The sequence below is a fragment of the Bubalus bubalis genome, chromosome 17 (assembly GCF_019923935.1).
Source record: "Bubalus bubalis isolate 160015118507 breed Murrah chromosome 17, NDDB_SH_1, whole genome shotgun sequence".
Lineage (NCBI taxonomy): Eukaryota > Metazoa > Chordata > Mammalia > Artiodactyla > Bovidae > Bubalus > Bubalus bubalis.
The window spans coordinates 9,225,619-9,237,750 of record NC_059173.1 but is presented as its reverse complement, the minus strand read 5'-3'; the positions used below and the strand labels follow the sequence as shown (position 1 = coordinate 9,237,750).

Genomic DNA, 12,132 nt, shown 5'->3' with positions numbered 1-12,132 from the left:
TTCTGTGCCCCAGCCGGGCCCAAGACACCAGGCTGGCATGGGAGCAGGCCACCCCAGAGCCGGGAAGCATCAGCTTCGTCATCAGAGGGGCTGCCCACTCTCCCTGCCCCCCCAACCCCAGGCAGATGTGTTGGGTGTGGATGCGCTGGGGAGCTGCTGCCTTTGTTTCCCGCAGGTTTCCGTGCAAGCCTAGGGAGCAGAGGGCCTGGGGGGAGGGTGTGACTGCCTGCCTGGCTGCAGGCAGTTCAAGAACCCGGGTTCCCGATAAACAGCCTTACCACGAGGCCCGGGAAGGCAGCACCCACACTTACCGGGACTTGGCACATTTTCAGGAAATGGCGCAGTGAAGAAAAACAACTCCACAAGGTCCTCCCCAGAGGTCTGGGTCTCAGGGGACCATCGGACCTGCTCTTACCCTTTATCTCTACCACTTTCTCCCTCGGGCCTCAGTTTCCCTGCTGGATGTAACTTGTAACATGCCAACTTGCAGCCCGTGGACTAGATTTGACCAGCAAAGATTTATTTGTTTTCTGCATCACTATATATTTTTTAAAAACTTAATGGGAAAAAATTTTAATTGAGAGATTTCATAGAAAAATCCAGATTTCTGGCCTTTCTTGAAAAGTTGGAAGCCTTGCAGGCGGGCCCACATTCCTGGATGAATGAGAGGTGGCTGCCCCCTTCACACGGGGTGGGGGTCTCCTGCACCCCCTGGTCTGCCCCAGTCCCCACCCCTCCCTGGGGATGCCCAGCACTGAGGGGACACCTGGTGTCCTGGGGCACAGGCTGCTGACCCTTCATTCATTTTCTCCGGCCAGGCGCCTGGAGGTATTTGAGTCTTTAACGCAGGAGTGGTGGGAGCTAGAAAGCCTGGTTCTCTGCGTCATTCCTGCCTTGAGAACAGTTAGGCAAGGCCGGGCGCGGCTCACGCGCCGCCCGCCCACCCTCTCTCCCCAAGTGGGCCACCACCATCCTGGACATCGAGCGCTCCTTCCCCGTGTTCCTGAGGAAGGCCTTCCGCTCCGGCGAAATGGTGACCGTGGGCAAGAGCTCGGACGGCACTCCAGACCGCAGGTGGTGCTTCAGGTGAGGCCGGGTTGGGCGAGACCACCGGGCCTCCTTGTGCTTTCTACCCATTGCCACTTCTGAGCCATTGAGGCCCCCAGGGGCCTGACCGGAGCTCAGTTCCACTGCCTGATCCTGTGGGTTCAGTTCTCAGCCTCAGTTTTTTCATCTGTGAAATGGGGACAATGATAGCATCACTCTGTTGGCCAGCTGTGCATATTAGACAGGTTGGCACATGAGATGTACCTGGCCAGCCCCCAATGCACATTGGGGCAGACACCCCGAAGCAGCTGGTGTTACTGCTCTCTCCTTTGCTGGAGGAAGCAGACTCAGAGGCAATGCATGGCACCACCCTCTATTGGTGATACAATGGAATGGGTTTCAGGGCTTGGATTTTTTTTAAATATTTATTAAAAAAAAATTAAATAGATCAAATTTTATTTGGCTGCCCTGGGTCTTAGTTGTGACCTGCAGGGTCTTCGATCCCTCAGTTGTGGCTTGCAGGATCTTTAGTTGTGGCATGGGAGCTCTTAGTTGCTACACGTGGGATCTAGTTCCCTGACCAGGGATCGAACCCGGGCCCCCTGCATAGGGAGTGTGGACTTAGCCACTGGACCACCAGGGAAGTCCCCTCAGGGCTTTGATTGAAATGGAGAAACTGAGTTATCAGCAGCTTCCAGGACTTGGGATGTTACCCAGATGCATGGGGAATATCAGCTTCTTAGGAGAAGCCCTGGGTGAATCTTTTCTTTAACGAGGACTCATTCTTTGTAACGTGGTTGCCAGCATGGAGCATCAGCATCATGCTTGGAATCAGGCAAAGTCAGTTTGCACTATGACAGCCCCCACCTCACAGCCCTGTTTTGGATCCAAAGTTCAAGTCTCGACTGTGATTTAACACCTTTGTGACCTTGGACGAATAGTGCAACAAGCCTCAGTTTCCTCATCTGTAAAATGGGCGCAAAGGATGTATCTTCCTTGCTGGGTCCTGACTCATAGCAGTTGCCCCCCAAAAACGGAAATTGAATTAAAATAACTAAAAAGAATTTTAGAAAGTAAAAATTGGGACTTGCCTGGTGGTCCAGTGGCTAAGACTCCTCATTCCCAATGCAGGGGGCCCGGGTTGGATCCCTGGTCCAGGAACAAGATCCTGCCTGCCACAGCTATAGATCCTGCATGCCGCAAAGAAGATCACATATCCCACGTGCCACAACTAAGACCCAATGCAGCCGAATAAATATTTTAAAACAGTAAAAATTATCTCGAGCCCATTTGGGCCCTATAACCTGACTTTATGAGGGTGTCTCAATAATAAGAGTGAGAATATCAAGAAAGAGGATGTCCATCCACAGATGAATGGAATATAGCCATACAAATAAGGTCTTTGCAGGCAATGGGAGACTCTTTAGCCACAAAAAGGAATGCAGTACTGATGCAGGCTACATCGTGGATGGATCTTGAAAACCTGATGCTAAGTGAAAGCAGCCAGACACAGAGGCCACGTACTGAATGATGCTACTTAACACAACATGTCCAGAATAGATAAATCCAGAGACAGAAAGTGGAACAGAGGTTGCCGGGGCTGGTGGGGAGGGAATGGGGAGTTACTGCTTAACAGGCACAGAATTCCTGTTTGGGGTGATGAAAAGGTTTTGGAACTAGGTGGTGGTGATGGTTGCACAATCTTAGGAATGTACTTAATGCCCCGATTTGTACACTCTAAAGTGGGTGACGGACCTCCCAGGCGGCCCAGGGTTAGGACTCCAAGCTTTCACTGCCGGGTCCCGGGTTCCACCCCTGGGTAGGGAACTGAGATCCTGCAAGCCAAATATAGAAGCCAAAAAAAAAAAAAAAGAAGTGAAATAGGAAATTTTATGTTTTATCTATCTGTCTATATATATTATCAGAAATTTAAACAAAACAAAACAAAACAAAAAACCAAGGACTTTCCTGGTGGTCTAGTGGCAAAGACTCTACGGTCCCAGTGCAGGGACCTGGGTTCAATCCCTGGTTGGGGAACTAGATCCCAAGTGCTGCAACTAAGACCAGGTGCAGCCAAATAAATAAATAATAATAACTTTTTTTTTTAATTTAAAAAAAGAATAAAAAAAAGCAGGAGGGTGTGCTGGAAGGCTGGAGCTTAGAGGCTGCCTGGGGGTGGGGAAGGGGTGCCTTCTCTGGGCAAGGGGGCTCTCCTTGACCCTCTGTCTGCTGTGGCCCCACCAGGGTGGACGAGGTGAACTGGTCTCACTGGAACCAGAACTTGGGCATCATTAACGAGGACCCCGGCAAGAACGAGAACTACCAGTACTACGGCTTCTCACACACCGTGGGCCGCCTCCGGAGGGGTGAGTTGTGGTGGGGGGGGCGGTCAGGGGAGGTGTGGGGGAGACTGAGGGACACAGAGCGGGAGCCCTGGTCTTCCTCAGCACTGTTTTGTTTGGAGCAGTCCTGTCCCTTCCCTGGGACTCAGTATTCACGTCTGTAGAATGGGAGGGTGGAGCTGGCCGCCAAGCTTCCTCTACTGCCAGTGAAAGCCTGGGCTCTTCCACTCAGCCGACCACAGTCGGGAGGCCTTGGGCTCGCAGGCCTCCTGACCCCGGCTTGAATCCTGATTCTTTCTTTTACTCCTTTGTGTTCCGAGGCGGGCTCCATGACCTCTCTGAGCCCCATTTGCCACCTCTGTAAAACGGGGATAATATACCTCCCCCTTTAGAGCACTGACTTCCCTGGTGGCTCAGACAGTAAAGTGTCTACCTATAATGCCGGAGACTCGGGTTCTATCTCTGGGTCGGGAAGATCCCCTGGAGAAGGAAATAGCAACCCACTCCAGTACTCTTATCTGGAAAATCCCAAGGACGGAGGAGCCTGGTTGGCTGCAGTCCATGGGTTCACAAAGAGTTGGACACAACTGAGCGACTTCACTTTCCTTTTCCTTTCGCCCACTGCTGAGTGCGTGGGACATCAAAGGCGCGCAATACACAGGCTCATGCGCTCTCTGGCCACCCTCACCCTGCCCTCCACCGCTCTCACTGCAGATCGCTGGTCCTCGGTGGTGCCCCGTGTGGTGGAGCTCAACAAGAACTCCAACCCGGATGAGGTGGTGGTGCCTCTGGACAACGTGGGGAACCCCAGCTGCGACGGCCACCGGCAGAGTTACCCCCCCAAGTGGAGGACTGACGATGCCCCGCTCTAGGGCCGGCAGGCAGGAGCAAGGTCCTCTCCGCTGCCCATTTTCAGTCCAGCTGCATTTCAGAGGTGCCCCCTACCGGGGTGTGCCCCGCCCCGTACCCTCCTTCGACCCCCCAGAGGTGAGGGCCGGGCACATCCCGGGGAGGCCCCAGGACCCTCTGGTCTCCAGGCTCCTGCCTGCACCCCACGTCCCCTGCGCCGCCTCCCTGGCCCGGGACGCCTGGTCGCCTGCCTCACTCCCATGGAGTCACAGTAAGGGACACCAGGGTCTCCGCCCACCGGAACTCAGCTCCCTGCCTCTTCATTTATTTATTTGCTCTGCTCTCAGGAAAGTGGCCCAATCCCCAGCCCCGAACTGGAGCCTAGCCGGGGCCCCAGGACCTGGTCCCAGGTGCAGGGCCGGCTGCACAGGCCGCCCTGGGCTGAAGTGCGGTGGCTCTGATGAGGGGCCGGGCCCTGGGTGGGTCTGGGATTGTCGGTGCTCAATAAATGTTCATTGATGGTAGAGATGGTGGGGGCAGTGGTAGCAGGCATGGGGGGAAGACAGCAGGGAGACCGTGAGCAAAGAGATACCTCTGTGGTTGGGGGTAGGGTGGGGATAAGAAGCCGGGGCAGGAGTTACAACCAAGGCAGTGTTCAGGTGATGGTTGGAGGGGCTGGACTCGGGCGGTGGTGGTGACTGAGAGATGGGGGTGAGTTTGGGGTGTGACGGGGAGGTAGAGATGAAGGGAGTGAGGAGAAGAGAGTACTGGTGGAGGCATAACGGTGCTGTGGGGAGACAGTTAAGTCTCCAGAGGTGCTGGGAGAGGTGATGACCTTGGTGGGGAAAAATGGTGCCACTGGGGAGATGGTAAAGCTCATCATGGCAGAGTGATGTGGGTTCAGGGGGAGTAGGAAGCAGTTGGGAGGGGCAGAGCAGAAGCGGAGACGACAGCCACGGAGGTGGGTGAGCCATCTGGTGTCCAGTGGGGTGATGGTGAGGGGGCGAGCAGCCCTAATAAGGACAGTGGGGCCCACTGGAGTCGGGAGAGAACCTTTGGTTGGGACCATGCACCAGCGGAGCTGTGAACGTGAGCTGGAGCTTCCCTTCCAAGGGCTGCCATTCTCCCCAGGTCACACCCCACTGCTGATCCAGCCCTAGGGCAGCTCCAAGCCTCCGGGCATGAGAAGGGGCCCTCCAAATACCCGATCCTGCTGCTCCACCCTGGATGAAGCTGCAGCCAGCCGGTTTTCCTCTGACCTCCCAGGTCCCCGATCCTGGCTTGGACCCAGTCTTAGGTTCCATCTGAAGCTTCAGTTGAGAAGAGCTTGGGACTCTGGGGGACCTGGCCAAGGACAGCTGCAGTGGGAGACACACAGGGCGTGGGGTCTGAAGACCCGGCTTTGCACCATCTGCCCAAACAGTGGCAACAGGTCACTTCTCTGGGCCTCCATGTTCCCTGTCTGTTAGAAGGATGTCAATTACTTGAAGGCTGGGAATCTCTTCAGCTATCGGAATGAAGCGGAGAATGAAGGGGAGACTCATATTACCACTGAGGGTGGCTGGGGGGGTGCCAACCTTCCCACAGACCCGTTCTTTCGGTCTCCCTTTACGTTGGCTTCCAAGGCCTGATGGGCTGCCCTTGCGGTCCATGGATGACCCAGCTTCTCCCAAGGATACTTGCTTCCTCATTCCAGCATTCTTTTTTTTTTTTTTTTTAATAATTTTATTTATTTATCTTCGGCTGTGCTGGGTCCTTGTTGCTGCACAGGCTTTTCTCAAGTTGTGGTTAATGCGGGCTTCTCTTGTTGCGGAGCACGGGCTTTAGCACTTGGGCTTTAGTGGTTGCGGCACGCGGGCCCTAGAGCACAGGCTCAGGAGCTCTGGCGCACGGGCTTAGTTGGTCTGCGGCACGTGGGATCTTCCCAGTCAGGAATGGACCCCGTGTCTCTGGCATTGGAAGGCAGATTCTTTACCACTGAGCCACCAGAGAAGCCCTCCAGCATTCTTAATGGAGGTCCCAAGAGCCATTCTGTTTGAATGGACATGGGTCACATGTCATACCTGAGCCAGTCCGATCTGGGGGATGGGATACCCTCCCTGGCTGAGCCAAGGCTCCTATGAAATGGTAGGTAGTTCCTAAACTCGAGACTCGGTGTCCTCATGTGTAAAATGGGCGCTGACTTTGTGAAGGTCAAGTGATTCCCTGGGCTTTTCAAAGAAGAGAGAATTGTGGTTGTGGTGTTCATACATTAACATGTTTGGGGCAGCAAGTCACAGAAGACTTATGTTGGCTTGAAGAAAAGAATATTTATTATCTCAGCAAGATGTCCCAAGTTAGGGAGGGCAGTAAGGCTTGTTAATTCAGTCTCTGTGATTCATTAAGGGCTCTGCCAGCTCACTATTCCTTCAGGCATTCATCAGGCACTGTGCTAGTCACCGCCCACCAAGTGTGCTGGCTTTTTCCTCACAAGTGCTGTGCTTAATCGCTCAGGCATGTCTGATTCTTTGTGGCCCCATGGACTGTAGCCCACCAGGCTCCTCTGTCCATGGGTATTCTCCAGGCAAGAATACTGGCATGGGTTGCCATGCCCTCCTCCAGGGGATCTTCCCAACCCAGGGATCGAACCCAGGTCTCCAACCCATGTTGGAGGCAGATTTTTTACTGTCTGAGCCACCAGGGAAGCCGTGGGGCTCCATCAAAGACACAAGATGGAGCCACTGTTTCGGGCACTTCACCCAGATTCAGAGGCATCCAGGACTTCCCTGGTGGCTAAGATGGTAAAGAATCCACCTGCAATACAGGAGACCCGGGTTCGATTTGTGGGTTGGGAAGATCCTCTGGAGACGGAAATGACAACCCATTCCCATATTTTTGCCTGGAGAATTCTATTGACAGAGGAGCCTGGCGGGCTACAATCCATGGGGTTGCAAAGAGTTGGACACGACTGAGCAACTCACATTTTTGTTGTTCAGAGGCATCCAGATGAAGGAGAAATGGTACTTCCTGTGTCTCTCTCTATGAGAGAGATGTTTTCCCTGAAGTCCCCCAGCCAAGGTTCCCTCTTGTATTATTGGCCAGAATTGTGTCATGTGGCCTGTGCTTCAGCCAATCAGCAGGCTGGAAGCAGCAGTTGTCCTAAAGCAGCAGAAAGCAATATAGAGAAAGGAAGTTTCCCCAGCCAGGTCTTGGTTCTGTGGGAAAGGAGGATGTGGAAACCGCTATTGCCTCTGCAGCCAGATGCCCTCCCCGCCACCCCCATCTTCCCACTGGAAGGCAGGCAACATTGTCACGGAACATGACTGTGACTTATCCTGGAGCCATAAGGAGGTCATTTCTCTAGGAGTTTTGTGATGGGTTGGCCCACAAAATCAAAACACCCTCTTAACTCAAAAAGATTTCATAAATTATTGAGGTGAACGCAGAATGCATTCTTTTAAAATAATGAAATCATTGTAGGCTATGACTTTTCCTCTGGGAACATTTTTAGCTAAATAGATAGCAGCTTTTTCAATTGTGATTTTCTAAATAATTTGATGGTGTGGGTGTTGATTTTCTGTAAAGTTTTCAAAAGCGGTTCCAGGGGAATTTCAAATATTTTCCAGCCGTTGAGATTTTGTTTGTTCCTGTGAGATCCTCATGATGACCTTTGCCAATGTCCTTCAAAGGACAGGGCGTGAACTGGTGGTAGGTCAAAACATTTTCAGGGGACACATTGGCCATAGAATTGCTTAGAGAAAAATATCCCTCCTGATTATGACGTGGTCTCTGTTTGATGCTTCTGAACTTTTAAGGCCTTCCTAACATGGATCTCTCTTTACGGAGAAAAACCCCAGGCTCAGTATCTCCGAAAGGCAGAGCTAGAACCAGGGATGATATTAACTTCTCCAGGACCACAGGGACTGAGGATGAGGGGAGAGAGATCCCGAGGCAAGTTGGGATGCGGATACTTGGGCTAGCCTGCGGCAATGGCCCTGACTCTCCCCTTTAGCCGTTCCTTTCCAGCACCTCTTTTTCTTTCCACTGTGGGCAGAGCAGGACTTGTTCTAACCAATGGGGTGTTAGCAGACCTGCCGAGGCCAGCACCTAGGAAGATGAGAGGTACGTGGAACAGAGCTGCGTCAGCCCAGGCAAGCCTCACAGAAATCAGGGGGCCCCCAACCAACGTGGGACCAAAACTTTTTTTTGGTATGCTATTGTGTTTTTGTGATTTTGTTCAAGTGCAAATCATCAATTTTGTGGCAATAGCTAACGAATACAGACAATACAAAAAAGAGTAACTGGAACCTGGTCAGGCTGCAAAAACCTGAATGTCCATTGCACTCCATGTTATAGATGGGGAAACAGAGGCTCAGAGAGGGGAAGACTTGTGCGCAGGGCACCCAGCTGGTAAGTGGTGGAGGCGGGATTTGAACCCAGGTATTCTCATGCCAGAGAGAAAAACACTCTGATGCCTGGAGGGGTGAGAGTTAGTGAGGCCAGATTACTTCTGCTGTGGGTGAAGACCCTGGCTGTCTCCTATCGCTAATGCTGAACCCCGGAGACTGTCAGTTTAAACATACCCCTAACTTTATCCCAACAAGGATTTCTTATTATGTGCATGTGTGTGTATTTAATAATGATAAAGCACTTGTATGTCATATTTGACAGCAGGGCTTTTTTCATCCCAAGTTTAAAGCACTACCGGGAAATAATTAGTGCTACCAGAGTCAAAAACAAAGGGACTCCATCAGAGAAGACAGTCGCAGAAACTCGCGGATCTTAATTGAACAATTACCTCTTATGCCTATGAATAGTTCATTATTACATGCCCTGTTATTATTAGCTGTTATTATTGTTTTATATGAATGCTGGGAATTTTTTTAAAAAATCAAAAGCCATTTTCAACCACACTGTTCATCTCCCCCTGGCTTTCACACGCTCCTGACATTTCCGATGTAATAATGTCGTAGTCGGCAGTCAATTTTCTACACCTCGCCTGGATAATGGTGTATTCGGATCATTTTGGTTGTTTGGATGGAGTGGTTAAATACTCCAGGCCTCTGTTCATACTGTTATTAATTTTTGATTCCTTGGTGAAAGCATTTGCATGAGAATCAAGCACCTCCCACTTTTTATTTTTTAGGAATCTGAAGTCCTGGGGAACAATGGGGAGATCCTTGTTCATCCCAACCTTTTGGGACAGAAACAAAAGGAGGTGGTGGTGATGGAGCCAGAGGACAGAGGAGAAGCCGCCTTGGGCAGTAGAGACCCAGGCCCCAGGGAAGGAGGGCAGGAGGCTGGGTCAGGAGAGGCCAGGCTGGGAGTCTTGTGACTTTGGAGGGAAACACAAAAAGGAGGGGACAAATGAGCACACGTAAGGCGTCTTCCGTGTGTTAGGTGCTGTGCTCAGTGCTTGAGATTCGATCTCAGGGACTATGTGCGAGTGCTTGTGAATTGATGTGGATGCCTATCTGGAAGGCAGACTCTCTTCCTTATTCACAGCACCTCATTTTGTTCAGAGTTCTCCACTCTGCTCTACAGTCATGGGCTTTCCCCAGATGCACCCACCACTGTGATTCTATTTCCCTTACTAGGTCCTGGTATAGGAATAGCCACATAAATGAGTTCTGGACCATGAGACAAAAGAGAAAGTCTGCTGAAGGAAGAGGGATTTGGGGGAAATTAGAGAAATATAAGAAACACTGTCTTCTCTTTTGCTAGGCACCATCAGGACTGGGTGTGATGCCTGGAACTGTAGCAGCCATTTTGTGATCATGAAGGGGCTTAGTGGAGCAGAAAGAAGAAAAGGACATGGGTACCTGATCTCACCATTGTGCTAGTGAATTAACCAACTCTGGAGCCACTCTGCCTTAGGGTTTCTTATGATTGTTTGAGATAGCAATTTTTTTTTTCTCATCTATACCAATGCGTCAGGGTTTCCTATTACTCTGCCAAAATCATGAAGACACAAGAACAAACTTTTCTGCCTATTTTATAGATGAAGAAAGTGAGACTCAATGAAGTAAATGCATTTGCTTAAGTACACACAGCCTGGATGTGGTGGACTCCAGCATTTGAACCCTCTGTCTTAGAAGGAGACCCCTGATGGGAGGTGGCAGGATTTTTTTTTTTTTTTTCTTCGGTCTTAGCTATGTGGCTTTTCCATAGCACAAGGACTTTGTTTTTCCCACAGGCTGTTGATGGCTTCTAACAGATGAAACCAGGACAGGTTAAGTGGAGCTGGGACTCAAACCCAGGTCCCTATATCTGAGCTCAGGCTCATCTCTGCATCTCAAGGTTCTCAGCGATGTCAGAGAGCCTCCTGCTTTATCTGAGACCCCCACAGTCTAGGATATACTCACTGGATCCCACAGATCTGCCTTTGGCTGCTACAGGGTGGGGCAGCTGATTGTAGAGACTGGCCACCAGAGGCTGCGGTAGTCATGCCCAGGAGCCTCCTCAGAGGAGGCCGTAGGGAAACTTGGAACCTGGTGCCATGGTCTGGGAGGAGCCCCTAGCGTGAGCTCCCCGTGAGGTGAGGCTGGAGCTACAGACCAAGGAAACCCCACCATTGCCACTCCCACCAGGTGAAAAAGGAGTCTCTGCCTCCGGGGAGTCTAGGACCTAGTTGCTGTGTGCCCTCAGGCGAGTTGCCTCCCTCCTCTGAAACTCACTTTTCTCATTTTCAAAATAAGGACATCATCCCAACTTCTCAAACGAGGGCTTCCTCTCTCTTCCTGGTGGTCTTTCCCCTCTTTGGAGCCCAGCTCAATACGGTGGACAAAGACCAATTAGGACGTGAGGCCCAACAACTCCAGGGTAGGTCTGGATCCCAGTTCTGATTCTGCCGCAAACCCATGAGGAGTCTTTGTGTTGCAGATGGGGAAACTGAGGCCCAGTGGGGAGAGGAGACTTAGTTCTCCCACTTGCAACACAAATTAGGACTCAGTATTTCCTGAAGTCCCGTTTGTTCCTTGGGATGCTAACAGAAACAAACAAAAACTTAGCTGATAGGAAAAAGTTAGGGAAATGCTGGGCTAAATCTGGAAGGCTATCTTCCCTGCAGGCTTCCCATGTGGCACAAGTTGTAAAAAGCCTTCCTGCTAATGCAGGAGACTTAAGAGATGTGGGTTTGATCCCTGGGTTGGAAAGTTCTGGAGAAGGGATAGGCTACCCGTTCCAATATTCTTGGGCTTCTCTGGTGGCTCAGACTGGTAAAGACTCCGTCTGCAGTGGAGGAGACCTGCGTTCGATCCCTGGCTTGGGAAAATCCCCTGAAGGAGGGCATGGCAACCCACTCCAGTATTCTTGCCTGGAGAATCCCCATGGTCAGAGGAGCCTGTCAGGCTACAGTCCATGGGGTCGCAAAGAGTTGGACACGACTGAAGTGACTGAGCACACACACATGCACATCTACCCTGCAGGACTTTTCAGAACCTTTAATATCTAATGTGACTTAGCATATTAAATCCATGAGCAAATAATATGCTAATATACATCTCCACGGTGCTGGAGGGAGGGTGAACCAGGCCTCGGTTTCTCAAACTCTTTTAACCTAGAAACCCATTTTGCAATGTGAAAATCAGCCTCTGGTGATGACAGGAATAATCCACCTTCAGAAGAGGCTCGTGCCGCCTAGAGGACTTGACTGCTGCTGCTGAGTCGCTCAGTCATGTCTGGCTCTCTGCCACCCCATGGACTGCAGCCCGCCAGGCTCCTCTGTCCATGGGATTCTCCATGCAAGAATACTGGAGTGGGTTGCCATGCCCTCTTCCAGGGGATCTTCCCGACCCAGAGATCAAACCCAGGTCTCCTGCATTGCAGGCAGATTGTTTACGGCTGAGCCACCAAGGAAGCCCCTCGGACTTGACCGCCCTTTGCCTATGTTCAGCCGCATGTGGTGCATGCTTTG

At 51.4% G+C, this 12,132-nt stretch overlaps 1 protein-coding gene across 3 annotated transcripts in view; it reads left to right on the top strand.

Annotated features, from left to right (window-relative positions):
- TRPV4 (transient receptor potential cation channel subfamily V member 4) overlaps positions 1-4,762 on the top strand; it is a 38,820-nt gene extending 34,058 nt beyond the window's left edge. For all 3 annotated transcript variants that reach the window (XM_025267479.2, XM_006052920.3, XM_044930050.1), the window contains 3 exons: positions 959-1,086; positions 3,292-3,413; positions 4,104-4,762. In XM_025267479.2, the coding sequence (XP_025123264.1) occupies positions 959-1,086; positions 3,292-3,413; positions 4,104-4,261 (408 nt within the window). In that variant the 3' untranslated portion in view covers positions 4,262-4,762. The remainder of the gene's footprint in view (positions 1-958; positions 1,087-3,291; positions 3,414-4,103) is intronic.
- Positions 4,763-12,132: the final 7,370 nt, after the last annotated feature.